We start from the raw sequence: 20415 nt of genomic DNA, 5'->3' as shown, positions 1-20415 counted from the left end.
CTCTCACCCGAACCCATCAACATCATGACACACTGACTCACTTCCTGTGACAGGAAATAGTCGCCCACACAGCAGCGAAGTTTCTCTCACTGCGTCTCCCGCATATCGATCCTCCCCAAGCATCTTCCAGCATTGCTCACAAAAGATTTCCCCTTTCACATTGATCCCAGACCACCGCAATATGTTTGCAGAGAACATTCTCCAAAATCTTTTCAGACCGTTTTCTCACCGCTTCTCATCTCTGCGTCGTTGTCCTTCCTCCCACTCCCACAGGATTGATGACCCAAGGTGGTCCGCGGCCAGCCATGCAGCAGCAGCAGCAGTCGGAGGGATGGACCGGTCCAGCTTCTGCACCTCCTATTGGAGCTTCTGCTCCAGGACAACAAGGAGGCATGCAGGGTAGGATGGTGCCCGGCACCGCTCCGATGAGACCCAACAGCCAGCCAGGACCAGGACCCCGGCCGATGCTGCAGTCTCCACTAATGGCCAACGGTGAGAGCCAACTTAAAAACGTCTTGGTATGAAGGCGCAGAAATAAGAAGCTGCATTACAGAGACTTTGAATCTGTAGTTCATAATATCGCCCATTTAAGTAGAGTGAAGAAGACCTCAGCTCACCCCCTCATAGTTTACTAGCTTATCAGAGTTGTAAAGGATGCCATCTTGTGGTTGGTCAAGGTGTAGCAGGTGAATTATTTTACACCCATCATTTTTACCTTTTTTTGCTCTTGTGAAAGAGAAATTGTAAAAGTATAAAAAAAATAATCTTTTTGCATCTCCCTAATAATTACACTGACCTGAATATTTCTTCCTTTCTCTTTCAGCCCAACCTGATATGGACATTAATATGGTCGGCCACCATTTCTCCCAGCAGCAGGCTCCGCCCAATCAGACAGCCCCTTGGCCGGACAGCATGATGCCAATCGATCAGACCCCTTTTGTGAACCAGAACAGGTACGTTTTTAACCTTTTTGTGTTCCCAAAAGGAGCCGGTGGCATCTCAGTCTGGGGATTTTCTTAAAAGTAAACATTTTTTTCCCCGAACTTTTCTGTAATACAAGTGGACATTAGGCATTTTTGTTTCCTTTTCCACAGACCTGCACAGCAAGACGATCTCCTCTGCAATCCAAGTCTTGATCAAGGTAGCGCAGTGGATGAGGGGGCCTTGATGTCCCAGCTGTATTCGGCACTAAAAGATTTTGATGGTTTAGAAGAGATCGATCGAGCTCTCGGCATCCCGGCCCTGGTAGAACAGGTGAGCTTTTCTAACACTGTTTCCTCACAAGGGTAATAATACAACTTGAATTGTCATAAATCTTATCAAATAAGTCTAAATATTTTGCTGTGCAGTTGTATTATGCCTCTTTTTAAATCAGAACACCTCTAAATAAAATCTGGTGCAACCAGCTACCTTCAAACGTCACCTTATTAGTAAAAAGAGTCTACCTGTTTGCAGTTTAATCTGTGAAGGCCTCAGAAGTTTCATAGAGAACATTAGTGAATAAAGAACATCCTGTAGACTAAAGAACACAGCAGACAGGTTGGTGTTAAGGTTGTAAATTCCTAATACAGTACACTACAATGACATTTGCGGTTGTGAGAAAATATTTTAGACAAAGGTTAAGGTGATAGAATCCTTTAGCAAAGTCCTGCAAGTTTGTTGGGGGGGGTTTTTGCATCAATTTCTTACAGATATTCCACTAATGTTGATTGTTTACTGCTTCAGAGCCAGTCACTGGAACCAGACCAGTTCCCCCAAGACTCCACCATCATGTTGGACCAGAAGCCCCCAATGTACACGCAACAATTCGGCCCGCCACCCTCCCACATGGTGCCGAGGGGCTTTCCCGGCCCTCCCATGCAGGAGCCTGGCTTTCACCCAATGGCCGGCCAGATGGGGCCCCGGCCAACCTACCCCATGATGAGAATGCAGCCGCGGCCAGGACTCAGGCCGGGCGGGGTCGCCCCGAACCAGCCCAACGCACTACGGCTGCAGCTCCAGCACCGGCTTCAGTCCCAACAGGTATGCTAGTCCACCCTGACATGAAACGACATGCAGCCCATTGATCGACTCTGAACTCACAGGTTTGAGTTATGTAATCGCTCTCGAGGCTGACAAATTTGAAGCCCTGATTGCGCACATTTAGACTTCTTTGTGGTCTTTCTGTATTTCGTACCATTGCTACCAATTTTTTGTCATTTGCAGTAAGTATGCTATGTGTGTGTTCGTCGTAAATATGTTGTGTGTGCCAATTGTTTTTCACCATTAACCTGTCAGGGGACTAGAGATGAAAATGAACCCTTATGGCTAAATCTGGCATATTTACGTGGTGGTTTTGATGTACTGATGTTGATTAGAGAGTAAAACTTAAAAATTAATGAGGAAAAGCTAAATTCAGAGAAATTAAAGAGGTGCTAAAATAAATTTAAGTCAGTAACTTTTTCTATTTGTGCTTAAACGTGTTTTTGTGGGGGTTATTTTTCCAGCAGAAAAGTCAGCCAATGATGACTCAGATGACTGGCGTGTCAAATGTGAACCTACCTCTACGAGCCAGTGCTCCAAGCCAGGTACAACCACCATCATGTAACATTCCTGCACAAACATGTTCCATCTACTAATTTAGCTTCCTGATGCTTCACAATAAACTAGAGACTTAAAGACACCACAGTATACGCCAAAAATATTCATACACCTTAATTTTCTTTTCACTCTTTGACACGTTGCATCCACAGACACGCATTTGTAAAACATTTACATTTGACATCTCACCGTCGCTCTGGCACTTCCTTTTCCTGCTGTTTCCAGGGAAACATCAACGCTCACATGTTGGCGCAGCGTCAGCGGGAGATGCTCAGTAACCACTTGAGGCAGCGACAGCAGCAGCAGCAACAACATGTTCAGCAGGCCCAGCAGGTCCAGCAGCAGCGCAGCATAGCCATGAGGGCCCAGGGCCTCGGCCTGCCTCCCAACATGGCCGGAGGCATGAGCAACCCCAGGAACCCCCAGGCTGCCCCCCAGCAGTTCCCTTACCCGCCCAGCTACGGTACCAGTACAGGCCTGGCCTCGTCACCTCCCCCCACAAGCCCCTTCTCCTCCCCTCTCTCCCCCAGCCTCCCCTCTCTGCCCCCCAACCCTCAGCTCCACCTGCATGGCACCTCCTCTTCCTCCACCTCCTCCTCCTCCTCACAGATGATGATGGGAAACACAAACATGATGGGCGGACAGTATGTGGGCGTACTCAACCCCCAAATGCAGCACAGTGCCTTTCAGTTTCCCAACTCAGGTACTGCTCCCCCTCCCCCTGCCAGCCAACAGCACACTTCACCCAAGAACGCTGTATATGTGTGTGTGCGCGCACTTGTTTGTGTGTGTGTGTTGACATGAATCAATTGGAATGCGTCACTTCCAATTGATGTCGTATGCCAGATTTATAATTTCATGCACTGATGATCACAGTCATCATAAGCTGATACAAATTAAGCTGCATATTTTACTCAGTAAACCTATAAATGATCTCCTAGTTATGCTTTTTTACTCCACTAGATGGAGCCAGAGCTCAATAAATCAACCAAACCACCTCCCAGTTTGGCCATGAATTCTCTGAATAGTTTGTCGTACGTTTACCTGATTTATCTAATGACATTTACCATATTTACATCTTTTTGAGATTTCACCTTTTTTAAAAAATAATCTCCTCCATCTTCTCTTTTCTTCTTCTGCTAAAATGCATGTAGAAAATTCCTCCTGGCTGTAATTGACCCTGAATGCAGACACTTCTTCACTTTAAAACCCAGAGGCCTCTTGTATACCTCATCTGTTTTGTCACAGCACACTCTTCTTCTTCTTCTTCTTGCATTTGTTCTAAATATATTTAATGTACTTAGTTTCGGTGGGACGGGTGTGGTTGACGTGTTTTAATTCGTCCTCCGCAGGTATGAGCCAACAGGCAGACGGGAGTTTTGCCGGAGGCAGCACGCCGCAGAGCCCGCTGCTTTCCCCCCGCATGGCGCACACACAGTCCCCCATGATGCAGCAGGGCCAGCAGAACGCCGCTTTCCAGGGTTCCCCTGACATGAACGGATGGCCACAGGGTAATATGGGAGGCAACAGGTGAGGACGACCAGCTTATCCAGCTGAATGTGATTGTAAAAACGTAAAGACTGAGTTCATGTTTGTGGACCTGGGTGCTTTCAGATTTCTGTTTGTATTCGGAAAATGTTGATCAGGAATGTTTGAGAGTTTTATGGTCTTCTGATGAGTAAATGAAGCTTAATTTAATCGTTTATCAGCTTAAGAAGGAGAAAGATTTATATTTTTGTAAAAAAAAAAAATAATCAATCCACATAATAGCCTCAAGAGCAAAGAACAAAGGATGTTAGTCTAAATATCCGCAAAATACTCAGGAATCCAAATAAATTTATAGATGTCATATTGTATAAGAAAGGTTAAACTGAGTTTTTTTTAATGAGAATATGCATCAGTTTATTGCTAAATCTCCTCAGATTGCTTCTCGCAATCTTTTTAAAATCTTTTTTAATCTGTTTAAAAAGTGACTCTCTAACCAATTTATATACATTTCTATTCTTTCTAACTATCAAAGCATGAGAAGCAAAAATAAAAACAAGTATTTATTAATTATGTGCATTCTGGGACATGTTGGTACTGCATTTTTTTATTTATTTGTTTGTTTTATTCTGTGGAAATTCATGTGCACACATAGTAACTTGTGACAGTCCAACCTAACGGCCTCCGTTGCGTTTCCTCTGCCCAGCATGTTCTCGCAGCAGCAGGCGTCGCCGCAGTTCACCCAACAGAACAGCGGCAACATGTACAACGGCAACAGCATGGGCCTCAACAACCAGCTGAGCAGCCAGATGAGCGTCACATCCATGGCGTCGGGGTCCTCGCCCGGTTTGCCCTCCATGGGACAAGAACAGGTGAATATTTAGAGCACTCCACAGCCAGTTTGAATGGGTGATTGGAGTCTGTTTTTTGGGGAACAAAAAGTGTTTTCTGTATTTCAGCCACCTTAGTTGTTGAAGTGAAGTTGAGAACTTGAACATAGCCCGCCACACTCGTCGTTCCACTTACTACATTCTCTGCGATATTAATTGTATAAAGTGACTTTGTGCTAAATTTTCAGATACAATTGGAGCTCCAGTTATTTGTCTAAATTTAGATATTGGCTGTCACTTTCTGTGGACAGTAAAAATGTTTTAAGTATCTGGTAGTAGCAGCCTAAAATCATGCTCCTCGAATGAGCATGATTCGAGGAGCAATTACACCAAAAGATTAGACCAAAAGCTTTTTCATTAGTTTTAAATCATGTCTAAGGGATTTTTAACTATCCCTGAAAAATATTTCAGGGGTGGTATTCAGTCGTGATTGATTTGAGAGAGTCCACAATATATTTAAACTTTTGCACCCAGTTCTTGCATATTTCTTTTTTTAAACCATTAAAGTTGTTTCTTGTGTTGTGGATTAAAACCGTTCGGATGAATTAGAAAGCTGACAGTCTTGCCTCAGATGAAAGCCGACTTCTTCTGCATTTATCTTCGTGTTTCTGTTTGAGTTATTCTAAGCACTATGTTTGGCTCTCTTTCATTTAATTGCCCTGCTGGTGAATAATTTACTCCATAGTTTACGTAACTCCTCTAAAGTTCTGCTACTTCCCTCCCAACTTTTAGGGCAGTGATGTAACTGGGCACTTTAAAGTCAGACCATTTAGTTACACTTTTGTGTAGGGTGCTGACGTTACTCACTGACTCGCATGTTTCATGTATCAACATCACTCAATTCCTGCTGCTCGTTTAATGCCCAACAAGTTAATTTGTCTGCGTTTGTCTCACTGGTATCGTTAGGCTGTGTATCTGCGATGCGCTGTTGTTGACCATAATGCTTTTAAGCCCGTAAAGATCCATGAATATTTAACTACAGTGCTCCTGTTTGATTGCCTGCTGTCCAGAATGTTGTAACATAGCAGTGTGTCTGTCACTGGACTTACGTCGCCTCTGGGTTTATAGAAGAAAAAATATTGGCACTTAGATTATTTCAATTATTTACTGTTGAGCCATTAGTGCATGCATTTGTGTTTTTCTCCTATTGGTTTTACGCATGATGATGCTCTCCAACATGCTTTGTAACTCCTATAGTTAGACAAGTTCAAGGCTGAGAGGTTTACATTTAGTAATAAAAATGTAATGCTTTAAACACTTTTAAATACATCTATGTTTTCCATAAAATGTGTTAAATGATGCTTTAACACTTTGCTTTATACTTTATACTTTATACTTTGCTTTAATTAATTTTTATTCCAGATTTGTTAGAAGGACTTTATCACAGCACATTCTTTATAAAGGGCTTTGCTCCAAGAAACCGGTTCTTTGTCATTTCTAGCCAACTTGTTGAGCTTTTAGCAGCTGTGCTTGGTTACATTTTAAATGTAATACAGGTGCGTCTAAAACGACAACAGAAAAACTAATAATCAAAAACAATTTCCATAGTTTAATTCAAAGTATTATTAAAATGTCTCTGTTATGGTCTATACCAGTGGTCCCCAACCTTTTTAGTCGCGCAGACCGGGGGGTGGGGGGGACGTCACGTCGTAAGTATCGGGGTGGGGGGGGGAGGAAACCCTTCGTTTTTCGCTGCGGTTACGTTCCAAAAAGAACCCGTGAGAAGCGAAATCCGCGAAGTGGGAACCTTTATTTTTTTACAATTATTATACAATGAAATATTTCATAACACATTGAAACCAAAGAACAAAATCTCTTTACAGGCCCAAACATTTGTTTAACAAATACAAAGTACTGTATAAACTTTTTTTTTTTTTTTTTTCAACAAATAACTACTTTACTGTAAAATAATAATTTTAATATGAAGCGGATTCCCGTGCCCGAATTGCGGAGATCAGCGCCGCCCCACCGCGATCTGAGTCATTGGATTAGAACGGGAGAAAATAAAAAATTATTATGAAAAAAAAAACAAGGTATAGTAGCACAAATAGTGACTCACGTGTATTTCACTGCTCTTCTGACTGAGCCGTTGCATCCTGACTCCACTCTGTAGCGGGTTTTTTTCTTCTAAAGCCCGCGGTGCAGGTGTGTTTTGTCAAGAGAAGAACATAGTTATCGGTAGCTGTTGTCGCTCTTTTTTCTTCTGGGCAAAAAGATTCTTATAAACCGACATGCCACCGTCTATTATGTTAAATATGGCAAGCTGTTTTACATACGTGTACATATTATACCGCAACGTTGTTGACACACAGGTACAGAAGAAGCGGAGAGACTGTTTAGCCAATCAGAATGCAGAACACAATGCACGATGCAAATCCGCGAAGCAGCGAGACCGTGAAAGGTGAACCGCGAAATAGCGAGGGTTCACTGTACTCCGATGTTGTTTTGTTACTCATTCTGCTGCAAGTTGGCTCAATTTTGACGCGCAAGACGTAACAGGTAAAATCCGGTTTAGGATTTTCATAATAAAAGATCCGGAAGTAGTTCATTATTTCTTGCGCGGCCCGGTACCAATTGGTCGGTCCGCGGCCTGGTGGTTGGGGACCACTGGTCTATACCATTGTGTGGGAGAAATGTTGGGTTGTTAGTTTCCCAGCATTCATCTTCCACATGGAGGATAAGCTAGAAATGGTCATTGCTAAACAAGCCAGCTGTTTAGAGTGGGGCTATTGTACATGATTATATTAGTAATCGAGTAATTGATTATTCTGATGATAAATCGAAAAAAAACTTCCCTCCTTCAGTAGTAGCTACTTAAGCTAGTAAAGAAGAAGCTAGCAGATATCTTGCCAAGATGAATTAGTTAGTGCTGGATACTGACAGGACCCCCCCATTCCAGAACCGTGACATCTGCCTCGCTCTCCCCGAGCGTCCACTTGAGACTGCAAGAGGTTTAAGGCACTCTTATGCTCATGAAAAGTTCTCCTCACTACTCCTTACATTTTGCCATGTTAGAAGCTCTTTTAAAGCCCAAGGTGGTTCGTGAGAAACTTTCTAAGTAGGTGAAATTCTAAGAAAACTTTTAGAATTTGGGAATTTTTAAGAACTTTGGATCCGTTGTGTACACAGGTGCTGAAGTTTAACCTAGTGAAACTTGCTGATACTCTGTGAACAGTTGTTTTAAGTGCATAAAGTAATATTTGCATTTCCTCCACAGAAATTCTGTTGACCCCTTTGAAGCTTCTTAACACGAACCTCAGCGATCAGCTGGTGCAGGGAGCACGTCGGCCCTTTAAGAATCAAAAACACAAACTCGTAAGTAACCGACTGCCCCTTGGACCAGCCGGGCCGTGTCCTGAGCCCCTTGTCCCTTCTCCCTCTCACTCCCTTTTCACCCCAACTGACCCGTCGGGCCCCGGACTGACACAGGAGTGAGCAGAAGGCCAGCCTACCTGCCCGTCCAGCCGCATTCACCGTCGTGTGACTTACTGTAGGGTCCTCCTGGTGGGATACACTGACTTCAGGGAGCAGAGGGGGCATCAGTGGATGTGTTGAATGTATTCCTCTTAGCGGACAGCGGCCATCTACAATCTCATCTCAGAGAAGAACCGAATCGTTCTCTCTTCACTCATTTGGGACTTTTCCTCATGGGTTTCAAACGGCAGCAGAGACTCCCAGGTCATGTTCACAAGTACGAACGGAGCTCAGTCGGTTTTTTGCCTTTTTGCTGTTTTTTATTTTATAATTTTTTTTATTATTATTTGTTTTTTCTTGTTATGAAAATTAATATGTAGATTGAAGACAGAGGGGGGGGGGAACTGATCTCGATAAACACTGCAGAAGAATAATTTGAGTGGAATTCTATTAGAATAATTTAGTCAAGAGGTTTACATAATGTATTAAATTAAGTTTTATTTTTCTGTATAGATTCATTTTAATTATTGTAGATGATTCTTTATCCTTGTAGTAAGAAGATTCCTAAAAGTGTGAAAGAGGCACTTTTTATCGTTAACAGTGATGGTTAAGAAGATTCTTCTAATCGCCTGAATTATGGATTATAATCTTGGTCCAGCTGTTTCAGAAGATGTCAAAATCAAATATGGTTCAAAATGAATTGTACATACCGATGAGTAAAAAACCTTTTCTTTCCTATTTATTTTATTCCTTACTGGTCACTACTGCCTCTCTTAAAGCAGAGCAGTTATATGTGCTTTTTTTGTTATTGTTGTTCTGTGAAGTCCTGACATTCTGATGTTCTGGTACGACTCGGACTGGGGGTGCAGGTTGTTCTTAGTGGGTGTGCTGTGTATACAGTGTACAGATTACGGCTTGCTTCTCTGCCTTTTAGCATAGAACACAAAAAAAGTGTTTAAAAAAAATCCTCACAGCCATACATTAACTCAAAATTATAAAGAAAAAAAAAGAAGAAAAAAGTGTGCTTTCTTTGTCGTCTGGAGTGAAACTGCTTCGTACAAGCTGCTAGGTGCAAACTGTTTGGGTGTGATGTAAACAAGCAATAATTACTTGAGAATCCTTTTCTGTTTGTTTGTTTTTGTAATTTTTGTACAGTTTCCTGAATTTAGAAAGGAAAGAGAAAAAAAAACGTTTTTGCTCTGCGTTTGGATGCAGTATTAAACACCGTTTTCTATTGCAGTTTGTACCAAGAAAAAGTCTACATCCACACACACACACACACACATACACACACAGCGTTCTTGATAAATTATGCAGCCATCTGAGGGGGTCAGGGGGACCTGCAGAGGGGAGGTAGTTTATTCCCCCCCTCGTGATCGAAATGAGCCCTCTCTTCCTCCAGCCTTTTCTTCTATCGCAGAGGTCAGAGTTAAGACTGCACCTGCTCTGACAGACACTTAGCCATATTTTATGACCTCAGGCAATTAAAGTATAAAAGTGTTCGCTGACGACGTGCTGATCTATTTCCCCAAAAGGGAATTGAGATCCGAAGCAAATCGTCCTCACTGACCTCAAAAAAGAAAAAAAAACAAACAACTTTTATATAAACTATTTTACCCAGGAAAGACTTTGATCAAGCCAAATGATTCCTCACATTTCAATTGGATTTCTTTCACCTCTTAGTTAGCCAGCCCACACAGGGAAAAAACAAACAAAACATAAAACAGGAAATTCCTAAAGATGTCACTGAGCAGGATCTAAATGCAGATGTTCGTCATAAACCAGATTCACTCTGAATGTATCGTCATTGAAGACCTACTCTTCTTTCTTTCCTAACTTGCCGTTGTTGTCACACCACAGTCTTTTCTGCATTTCTTTTTTTTTTTTTGCTCTCCTTCTCATTTCCAGACGTAATTCGAAATCTTGGCCGAATTACCAAGATTTCAACCAAATCTTGGTAATTTGGTTGGTGTAGGTGTATACCTAGTGCACGCCGTAGAGGCTGCACACGCACTCTGCTCGCCCTGTGGGTGTTTGCCATACTTTTTTTTTTCTTTTTTTCATTAAATGCTGTTCTGATTGTAAAATCCACCCATGCAGAATAAAGCCTTTAAAAGCCATTTTCTCAAACAGGCTTTTAAAAGGATTCAGAGCCCTTTGCAAATTTCCAAAGATTGTCAGCGTTTTGAAAAGAAATTAAAGCCATGTGGTAGCAGTGCTTTTTTTTTTTAAAGAATTTCTGAAGCCAAGTGCAGAGGAAGTGCACGTATTCGGACTTTGGACCCACTTAACTACACACTATATTTTCTTCTCTTTAACATTTGCTTTTGCAGAACTTTAAATACCCTTTTTGTATCGTCTGCTGGTTTCTTAGAGCTAAGATGCAAACCTTTGAAATGCTAAACACCCTAGCATATTGCCTTAGATTTCGCCCTGTTCTTGTAAATTACACTGCTGTCTGTATAAATTTGTATAATGACTGGTTGTACAGTATTTGAATGGGTGCACCACTATTCACCTCTCCTCCGCTGCTGAAAACTCGGTCACTCCCCTCCCCACACAACCACGATCATTGTTCTTCTATGTTGGGATAGGCTCATCCTCTCCTCACTGTTGTATGGAAAAGATGATTCACAGAGATACTGAAGCAATATGTACTATACTGGATTCTTCTGAAGAAAGATCACTGTTGTATTTTTTTTTTTTTTCGTTTTTTCTGCGTCGTCCGCGAGTCGCACTGTACCTGCATCCATCTGACCTTTGTTACCCCACGGTTGTGTTTGTGTGTGAGCATGTGTGTGTGTGCGTGCGTGCGTGTGTGCGGGGGGGGGGGTGCGCGTGTGAGTGTTTTATGCAAAATTAGATATATAAGAGAAGGTAAAACCACAGTTATGCAAGTTGTGAACTAATATGGCTTCGCTGATGCTATTTGCCTTGTAAATAAAGAATTCTGTTAATGCATAGTTTAACTGTTTGGATCTTTTATTTTATGCTGGTAGTAACTTAGAAAAAAAACAACATTTTTACTTTGGTTTTAGATTACCTCTCCCTAAGGTTTTAAAGGCTTATAGATGAATTTGTACCCAATTTTATTCACTTAAATCACTGCACAAAGGGAGACCTCCAGAAAGTTTTTTTTCACAATCTTAATTAGCAACGCCACTTATGTTGGGTTTCGCAACAATCATAAATGAATAAATATGTTTGAACTCAGTCCTCTTGAATTAAAGAGTATTTATATATATATATAAGTGCACATTGAATTAGTATATCATTTATTGATTTTTTTGTTGTTGCATAATCTAATGAAAAATTACTCATTATAGACTTGTGTTTTGATAACTGGCTTACAACTAATAAAAAGATTTTTTTAATTACATTTAAAGCCAAAATATACATTTTTAATCCATAAATATTACTATGATGTACATAATCATGGGGAAGACGGACAACTTGATGTCCTGCAGACAGTTACTGACTCCCTCCACAAGGAGGAAAAGACACAAAAGGTCACTGCAAATGACACTGACTTTGCTGTTTGCAAAACGTTTTAAGAAAGTTGAGTGGAAGAAAAAAAAAGTGCACAAGAACGATTGATGACTACAGCCTTGAGAGAAAGACAGTTTTACGAGTTCAGTGGAGACTACAGCTACAAAGCCAGTGGATGTAAGCATCCAGTACCTGGGCTCTAATCCAAATTCCTCTTTTTAGATGAAAGTATTTTTTCTTATCAGTTTTTTTTTTTTTACTTTCATCTAAAGTCAGAGCCCAAGCTTCGGGAGAAAACACGTGGAATCCAAGCTGCTTGAGGTCCAGTGCTTGGTTTGACTGTAACGGGAAGCCATGTCATCTGCAGATGTTGGATCACTTGGGTTATACTGAACACCTTGTCAGTTCCTCTTGAAATATGGGTCCAGTGCAACCAATAGATACTATTCACGGGTATCCTTCCTGAATTGAATTAGTGATATAAATTACACTTTTGATGATATTCTCATTTAAATAGTATTTTCTAATTATTGGCTGGCATTGACCCAGCATATTTAAAGCGACGTCTCGTTGCAGCGAGCCCATAACCACCTCAAATATAAATGTATTTGACTGAGATATTATGATCCCTGATCAACCCGAAATAACCGAGTGACCTCCCGCTGTCACCGCTTATTGAAGTCATACAACTACACTTCCTTCCAGCGCGGATATATTCTAGAAACTGACTTCAGATTACTTAAATTGTCGGTTGCCAAGGCGAGTGCGAAATCGGAGAAAAGCAAAGTTGGAAACGAAAAGACCGCTGGGTGTGGTTGCGTTGTTAAAGGGATATAAACTGCAAGGTGGGTGAATAATTTAAAGAGGTTTTTATTGCGTTGAGTGGTTCGTGAAATACTGACGTGTTCTTCCGTCTAAGCCCACCAGAGTGCGTGAAATAAAAAGGTGTGGCACTGAAAAATGTTTTCTGAGACCTCATTTGCATTCGTTTTTGTTTAATTTGGGCAGGTGTGTGTTTGTTCATAGAAATGCTTGGAGAAAATCTCTCTTAACTCTACAATTAAAGAATGTGTGCAATCGTGTGTAGGTTGACTTAGTGGGCTGTCCTGCGCAGATTAATTAAGATGCATGAGGTTGAGCGGATTCCTCAGCCAATGGGGAAGAGGAAGACGCCGGGAAGCATCTTCAGCGGACCTGAACACGATAGGTGCCCTCAGATGACCAGAGACGCGTCCAGATTTAGGTTTGCGAAGCTCAGCTCTGATGGCATGACGGATAAAACCTCCTCCTGAAACGGCTGTGATTGGTAAGCTTTTCTTCTGTTATATTTTAAAACTGATTTCTAACTCGTTTGCTTCTCTTAATTCTTTAATCGTGTAAATCTATTTTTGTTGTTTCCCAAAAATTACGATTTACGCACGGAGCATGACGCACGCCATCTCCAGCCCTTCTCCAGACCTTCTTCCCACTGTTCAGTAAATTATTGTTCGGGAAACGTTAAGGTCCATTAAATGCTTCATTAGTGCTGACCTCTGCTACGACCGACTGTTCTCTGATTGGTGTCATGACCCTGGTTTGTCTCTCTATTTACTGGCTGGCTGGGGGACTGGTTCCTTCATGGCCTCCTCACTACTGTTTAGTTGTGTGAAGTGTGTGACCTCTCAGCTGGAAATATTGCAAAATCGGCTGCCCGTCTTTTTTTTTTTTTTCATTTTGAACGGCTGTCTTCAAGCCTCCACTCGAATTGCTGCACTTTTTCAGACCACATTCCCAGAGTTCTGTTCCTCCTGTTGCCCATTAAACTAGCGAAAATACACAAGCTGAATATGATTGAATTGAGGATACTTGCAAGGCTTTGAATATAATCTGCAAAAAAAACAAACACCCCCCCCCCCCAGTAGAATAGAATAAATTGAATGAATTTCAAACAAAGAAAATAAAAGTCTAGAAATCCAAACATATTTTATTTTCTTATGTTTTTCCCCCCACACTCACTGAAACCTGGAATTCAAATCAAATTCCAAACTTTTACAGGCACAAATTCTTGGACCTTTCTTAGTCCATTTAACTAAAAATAGTTAATTGTGAATTTCAGACAGGCAATCCCCCGCAGAGCAGAGTTTAAAATGAAAACTCCAAAAACTAAACTGGATGGTTTGGTGAAGAGATATACAATTTTAGACAAGGGGCAGAGAATAAAGTCTATTTAATATGTTCCCTCTTCTCTGCTTATCCATACCTGAAAACGAAATCAAATGGATTACCTCATTACAAACTGCAAATGAATCCTGCAGTTTGCCCAACATGCAGGAATAGGATAAGACAAGAAAAAATATGAGTTATTAATTTTACTTTTTGCCAACAAATGCAACGGAAGCATGCCCAGATATGCTCACGCTCCTGTCTTTTTTTCGATTGATTGAACGCATTAAACTTTAACGCTCACCTCTCTTTCTCTTCCCTACATCCTCTGAAGAATCCGTCCCTGTTTGAACCTTTACGCTCCGTGCGCTCATGTCAGTGTCCGTCTCCGGGGTCCTCGCAATGTTGAAGGAGAAAAGCTGCCAAGCCGAGATGCCGAAGGGCAGTCCCGTCCGGGGATTCTTCCCCAGTCCCTATCCCTACATGGACTTCTTCCCACGGACACACACCCTCCTCCACCCGCTCAAGTCGCTCGGCCGACTGGTGTCGGACGCCCGGGCGTCTCTCCCCCTCGGGTTTCACGGAGGCGCGGCTCCGTTCCTCGGTCACAGCGCGTCGGGCTTGCCGTGCACGAGCCAGATGTTTCCCGGACACGTGCTGCACCCCAGGCCGGAGGAGCTGGCCGCGGTGGTGACGGAGCACGCCGCCGGCCCGCTGTCATCGGACTTCAGCAACCCGTCCAGCGTCCCGTCTCCATCCGCCAAGTCCTCCAACAACACACCGCCCAAGGAGAATTTGTTTCGGCCGAGCACTGTCGACCTGTCTCCGGAGAAAAGGGTCACATCCTTTAACTTCAGCGAGGAGGACTTGTTCATTGTGCTTTATGGTTACTCTGGGGGCCAGGAGAGCAGCGGGGGCCACGCTATATCAGGACTGACGTTGCAGGAAAACTTCGGTGAGGCGCTTTTGAATTTTCGGTACAATTTCTACTTAATGCACAATTTTAATGGACAAAGACAGTTCAAATAAACTTGCCCCTTTGAGGGGAAACAAAAATCTTATTTCTATCTTTACATTAAAAATAATGAGCCAATCGTTAATTTGATGAATTTGTCAGTAATTTATTTAATAAACAATTAAATATTTGCTGAACTAAATGACTGTATTTAAGCCCAAAAGTAACACAATCCAATAAAAAGCTCCATATAGATATATAGATATGTTATCGTTCTAATGAAACTGTAATAAAAACATTAAATTGAAATAAATCATTATTTATGTAATGATTCACAAAGAGAACGATTTATTAAATTAGTAATCAAATAATTAAATATGTACGTTACTAAACAAAACGTTTTTTCTATGTTTTAAAATCTTATTATTTATGTAATTTCATTATTTCAGGCCGTAATTCAACAAATAAGAAATGTGCCACGTGTATATTTATATATTTGGTCACTTATTTGTTAGCTTAAATAAAACTGGAATAAATACAAATATAAACATATAAAAGCAAATAAATAAACCAATAATACAAATTATTTACTCAATCCCTCATACAAAATAGAGTTATAAAATATATTCTATTTTATAAATATCCATCCATCCATTAATTGTCTGTTCCTGCTTTTCCTTTTGTTGTTATCCTCTCAGCTTCTGATCCCTCCATTTCCCTACTGGACAAAGAATCCCTTGAGCTCCCAGAAGGTAAGACGGAACCATCTTTTATATTTTCTAGTCCTGCGTTATAAGGCGTTTTGAACACCGTTTCTGTGTTGCAGGACTGATTGTCCTCCAGGCTCCGTGGGGAAACACTTACCACTGTGGAATTTTCACAGATAAGGTCAGCATTCCCAAAGGCTCACGTTTCGGACCTTTCCAAGGGAAACTTGTGAACACCAGTGAGATAAAAACATATGACGACAACACTCTAATGTGGGAGGTGATGCTGTTGTATTTTCAAAAATAACATATTGCAGTCAACTGCTGCGTCATGTTTGACATTGACGTCAGCCTCTGCTCTCCTCCAGGTGTTTGAGAACGGTCGGCTGAGTCACTTTGTGGACGGCAGAGGCGCTTTTGGAAACTGGATGTCTTTGGTGAAGTGCGCTCGGTTTCCTGAGGAGCAGAACCTGATCGCGGTGCAGGTCCAGGGCCAGATCTTCTATGAAGCCTGCAAGGAGATCACACCAGGCCAGGAGCTTCTGGTGTGGTACGGAGACTGTTACACACAGTTTCTTGGGATCCCGCTCACACTGAAGGACCCCAGAGAGGACAACAACAACAACAACAACAACAGTGTTTTTCCAACTGAAGGTCTCAATCTACAGCATCCCCAGATCTTTTCTGTGTTCACTTGGTCTCCATTACAAACCACTGAAATAAATTCTATTTTCTGCAGATTCAGGGGAGGGCTTCAAGTGCGACAGATGTGGGAAGGTGTTCGCATATAAATATTACAGAGACAAACACCTGAAATACACACGCTGCGTCGACCAGGGGGACAGGAAGTTTCCCTGTCACCTATGCAACAGATCCTTCGAGAAGAGGGACAGGCTGAGGATCCACATCCTGCATGTGCATGAAAAACACAGACCTCACAAGGTAGAGTGAATTCAAACACTGTGGCCTCGCATTTAGCTACGTTCTTTGAACCATCGGTGTTATGCTGATGTTGGTGCTGAAAGAACAGCTCCTAAGAGTCAGCGAGGCGGCACATGCCAGATTTTTATTTTTATTTCTTTATGGTTTATTAAAAAGTGGATTACTCTGGCAATGGATAAATAATACATTTCATTCTCGTATTATTTGGTCAACTAAGAATGAATTTAACCAAACTATACAATCTGAATGATTGGTGGTAATAAATGAAGCAGCAAAGTGAAACTATTCCTGGCACATTATAATATTCACTAAACTAATTTCATCCATTTTCTCTCTCTTTTTTATTCTGGTAAAGTGTATTAAATGTTATTAAATGTCTCATGTGCAGTGCTCCGTGTGTGGGAAGAGTTTCTCCCAGTCCTCCAGTCTTAACAAACATATGCGGGTCCACTCTGGAGAGCGACCATACAAGTGTGTCTACTGCAACAAGGTAAGATGAGGTCAATTCAGTTTATTGCCTTGAGGTAAGAAATAAACAGGTTGATATATTTGACTAAATAAAAATAACTACTGTCATTCAAAGACACAGAAATATTCAAGAGTTTACCCTAAGCATTCTTTCACATTGCAGGCGTGGGTTTTGTGCAAAACAAATTAGGCCAAAAAGAGAATATTCAAAAGATTGGCATAAATGAGTAAGCAAATCCACGTGCATAACTGTAACAAAAAAGTAAGTAAATTATTTAGTTTAAAGGCCTATAGGTGTGCATGGTGTGATTGTACCCATATTTGTGAATAAATTACATTACTATCCTTAATTATTTCTGTTACACTGCTGTGATTCGTTAACTCCATAACAGTTATTTTAATTAAAATTAGATATTGGTTTAATCTAATTAGTTTTGCTCCTTCTTTTTCATTATTTGTGATTTTGTTTGGGATCTGTGCTTTTCAGAATTTGTAAGTCTACATGTTTCCCCCCTTCGTTATTATAACAGTTGCATTTTCTCAGTCACTCAAACCACCTTCACTTTTTTCTTACACATTTTCCACACGTCTTTTTCAGATACAAATATGCAAAGTATATGCCAACTCATTTAAAAGCTTATATCAACTAGATTTTCGTTTTAGGCGGTGTAGAAGAATGAAGGGGAAAGAAAGATTTACGATGTAAACACAATGCTACACTTAAAAAAAAAAAAAAAATCTGACACTGCATTTAGTTTTCACCCTGAAGTATGATGTCGTTTTTAATCTACAATAATATATTGAAAAGTATAGAAATAGTATAATACGGCATTTTGTTAGGTTTCAATACAGAAACAAGTTAAAAATAAATGACTTATTTTTTATATGCTTATACCTTGGTCCAGGCTTAAGCCGTGTCCGTTAAACAGAGACTTTATCTGCAATATATAATATATATATATATATATATATATATATATATATATATATATATTATTTTAAACAATACAAAAATGAAATACTCACAAATACGCTATATTTGAGAAAATACTCACAAAGTATTTTTAAGTTCTCCTCGGGTTTCTCGGACCTGCTCCATGCTTGAAACCTTTTGGTCTCCTTGTTTCACGGTGCTTTCGCCACGCGCCCTTGTTCATTGTGCCTCGCGAAAGGCTCGCTCCTCGGAGCCACTTCCAGGCCAATTATCGCCAGATGTTCCACATACACTTTTGTCCCGCGAAGTTATATAGGTTTTTTATATTTACGGTCGTGCGAAGATCCAAGTTGTTTCCTTTTGAATGCGCCCCTCATTTTTCGTTTCGTTTCCCGACTCTTTTTTTAAAAAATTTTTCTGAACTCACAGCATAAAATAAATTTGTTGTAAATCCCTTCACGCGCCTGTTGGTCATAAAAACACAGTATTGTATTTAATTTAAATTTTTTCATAAATATAACTTCTCTCTTTTAGGCCTTTACTGCCTCCAGTATTCTGCGCACGCACATTCGCCAGCACTCCGGAGAGAGGCCCTTCAAATGCAAGCACTGCGGGAAGGCCTTCGCCTCCCACGCCGCCCACGATAGCCACGTCCGCCGGACCCACGCCAGGGACAAGCCGTTCCAGTGCGAGCTGTGCGGGGCTGCTTTTCAGGAGGAGCAGGAGCTGAAATACCACGAGTCAATCCACAAAAGTAAGAATATTTTTATTTGCAAATTGGTTTGCTTATTTTGTTTTCGTTCATATTTAGGCTAACAAATGTAGCTAAAAAAAATTAGTAAACCTCAGAAGCATGAAGAGCTGAATTAAATTGAGTCAGAGTTTCAGTCCATGTTGTGGCAGTAACGAGATCTTTTTAGTGTATTTTTAGTAGAAATTTCTATAACTTCCTTGCTTCTTTATTTTTCATTAAATGTGGAAATTAGGGATGCATTTTTGCTAAAATGTAATTTATTGCCTTCTCTTCCTTTAGAGACACAAATCGACACTCTCACTGTTTCTTCTTCGTCGGAAATTGGACTGGAAGACCACTCCGGGCTCCCAGCGAAGGAAATCCAAAAGGCACAGAAGAACCCAGCAGGGCAGAGATTTCCAAATTATACCGGCTTAACAGTTTTAAACTCTGATTATAGGCCCTGGAACTAGACAGCCAAGAAAAAGAGGGAAAATAGATGGTTATTGTACAGCCTTATTTAAATCCAAACACAATTATTTAAATGGTATGGCATCTATTTATGTAATGTATAAATGTTATTATGTTGCTTAAATCTATCGCTCTACAATAGCCTGATTTAGTCACGCTAGGTGTTATTATTATTATTATTATTAATAATAAAAAATACATTCCTGTTTTTGTTTTCTTACATTTAATGTAAATTATATTTCCCTTTTTAATATATACATGTGTTTTATTTTCAAGACGTCTGCAAAGCAAAGCAACAACACTGGTCCCCTTTCCAAGCTTTACTTTTTTCTTAATTTGTGAAAATAAATGATTGCATGAAAAAGAAATATGATTCTTGGTTCATTTAAAAAAAAAAAAAAACAGCATATTAGTTATTTTAACTGCACAGAAATATTATTGAGACAAATATCTAAATTACACATGTTATATTAATTATGAAGTATTATTATTCATATTTTTTGTTGTTTTACAGCTAAAACAAAACAAAAAATAAAACAAAACCCTCCCATACATTGAACAATCTCTTGTGGTAAAGCTCTACAGGAAAAAAAAATGGCATCATGATGCAGCTATCAAATAAAAGGTAGAATTAAAAACAGAAAAGTCTTTGCTACTCCATCTCCGGTGACTTGTCTCTGTCTCGTAGCCTGGATGCTCTCAGTAAAATGAAGGAACTCTGCCTGGAGCAAATGAATGACAATAGAACGGGGCTGTAAAGTGGTCTATTGCCTCTCACACTAAAAAGTTCACTGTGACTGACATCTGCCCTCACACTGCGTCCAACTGTCCCCCACATGTTTGCCTCAGAGCAGATAGATAGATAGATAGATAGATAGATAGATAGATAGATAGATAGAATCCTTATTGCATCTTCTTCTGTAAAGAGCTCAGGGGTCAGCACCTCCCAGAGTGTTCAACTACCCTCCTCTCCTTTCAAATAGCCAAAATATAGCTGCTTGAACAAGTGTGGATCAGCCCTCATTGGACCTGCCCCTCCCATGAGTAGCTCTACAACCCCCACCAAAACCACCATGATGGGGTATTCACTGTGTAAAAACAGGGTATCCTCCCCTTTGTGGTTTCCCAGGATCAGAGGGGTGGAGGAGAAGGACAGAGAAGACAAAAAGAGAGACAGAAGGAGTGAGGGGAGAATGAGCTGCCAC

General features: G+C 40.8%; 2 protein-coding genes across 6 annotated transcripts in view; both read left to right on the top strand.

Moving 5' to 3' along the window:
• Positions 1 to 11332, top strand: part of ncoa2 (nuclear receptor coactivator 2) — a 73578-nt gene extending 62246 nt beyond the window's left edge. For 2 of the 5 annotated variants that reach the window (XM_028005066.1, XM_028005065.1), the window contains exons 14-22: positions 274 to 492; positions 824 to 953; positions 1095 to 1254; positions 1726 to 2022; positions 2487 to 2567; positions 2806 to 3283; positions 3933 to 4110; positions 4772 to 4937; positions 8173 to 11332. In XM_028005066.1, coding sequence (XP_027860867.1) covers positions 274 to 492; positions 824 to 953; positions 1095 to 1254; positions 1726 to 2022; positions 2487 to 2567; positions 2806 to 3283; positions 3933 to 4110; positions 4772 to 4937; positions 8173 to 8184 — 1721 coding nt within the window. In that variant the 3' untranslated portion in view covers positions 8185 to 11332. The remainder of the gene's footprint in view (positions 1 to 273; positions 493 to 823; positions 954 to 1094; positions 1255 to 1725; positions 2023 to 2486; positions 2568 to 2805; positions 3284 to 3932; positions 4111 to 4771; positions 4938 to 8172) is intronic. The other 3 variants (XM_028005069.1, XM_028005067.1, XM_028005068.1) reach the window with 3 other exon arrangements.
• A 3040-nt stretch (positions 11333 to 14372) lies between these two features.
• prdm14 (PR domain containing 14) lies at positions 14373 to 19346 on the top strand. The gene is made up of 8 exons (XM_028005677.1): positions 14373 to 14955; positions 15654 to 15707; positions 15782 to 15942; positions 16031 to 16316; positions 16402 to 16604; positions 16993 to 17094; positions 18541 to 18760; positions 19040 to 19346. Exons 1-8 carry the CDS (start codon positions 14373 to 14375, stop codon positions 19210 to 19212), a joined length of 1782 nt encoding a protein of 593 aa, XP_027861478.1. The 3' UTR covers positions 19213 to 19346.
• The last annotated feature ends 1069 nt before the right edge of the window (positions 19347 to 20415 follow it).

Source organism: Xiphophorus couchianus, chromosome 21 (assembly GCF_001444195.1).
Source record: "Xiphophorus couchianus chromosome 21, X_couchianus-1.0, whole genome shotgun sequence".
Taxonomy (NCBI): Eukaryota; Metazoa; Chordata; class Actinopteri; order Cyprinodontiformes; family Poeciliidae; genus Xiphophorus; species Xiphophorus couchianus.
The sequence above is the reverse complement of the archived record's forward strand: the minus strand, read 5'-3'. Positions and strand labels throughout refer to the sequence as shown.

Coding starts and splice junctions, on each gene's coding strand:
- prdm14 (XM_028005677.1), top strand. CDS start 14,373: ATGTCAGTGTCCGTCTCCGGGGTCCTCGCAATGTTGAAGGAGAAAAGC. Junction 16,317..16,401: donor CAGTGTTTTTCCAACTGAAG/GTCTCAATCTAC, acceptor TATTTTCTGCAG/ATTCAGGGGAGGGCTTCAAG. Junction 17,095..18,540: donor AGTGTGTCTACTGCAACAAG/GTAAGATGAGGT, acceptor TCTCTCTTTTAG/GCCTTTACTGCCTCCAGTAT.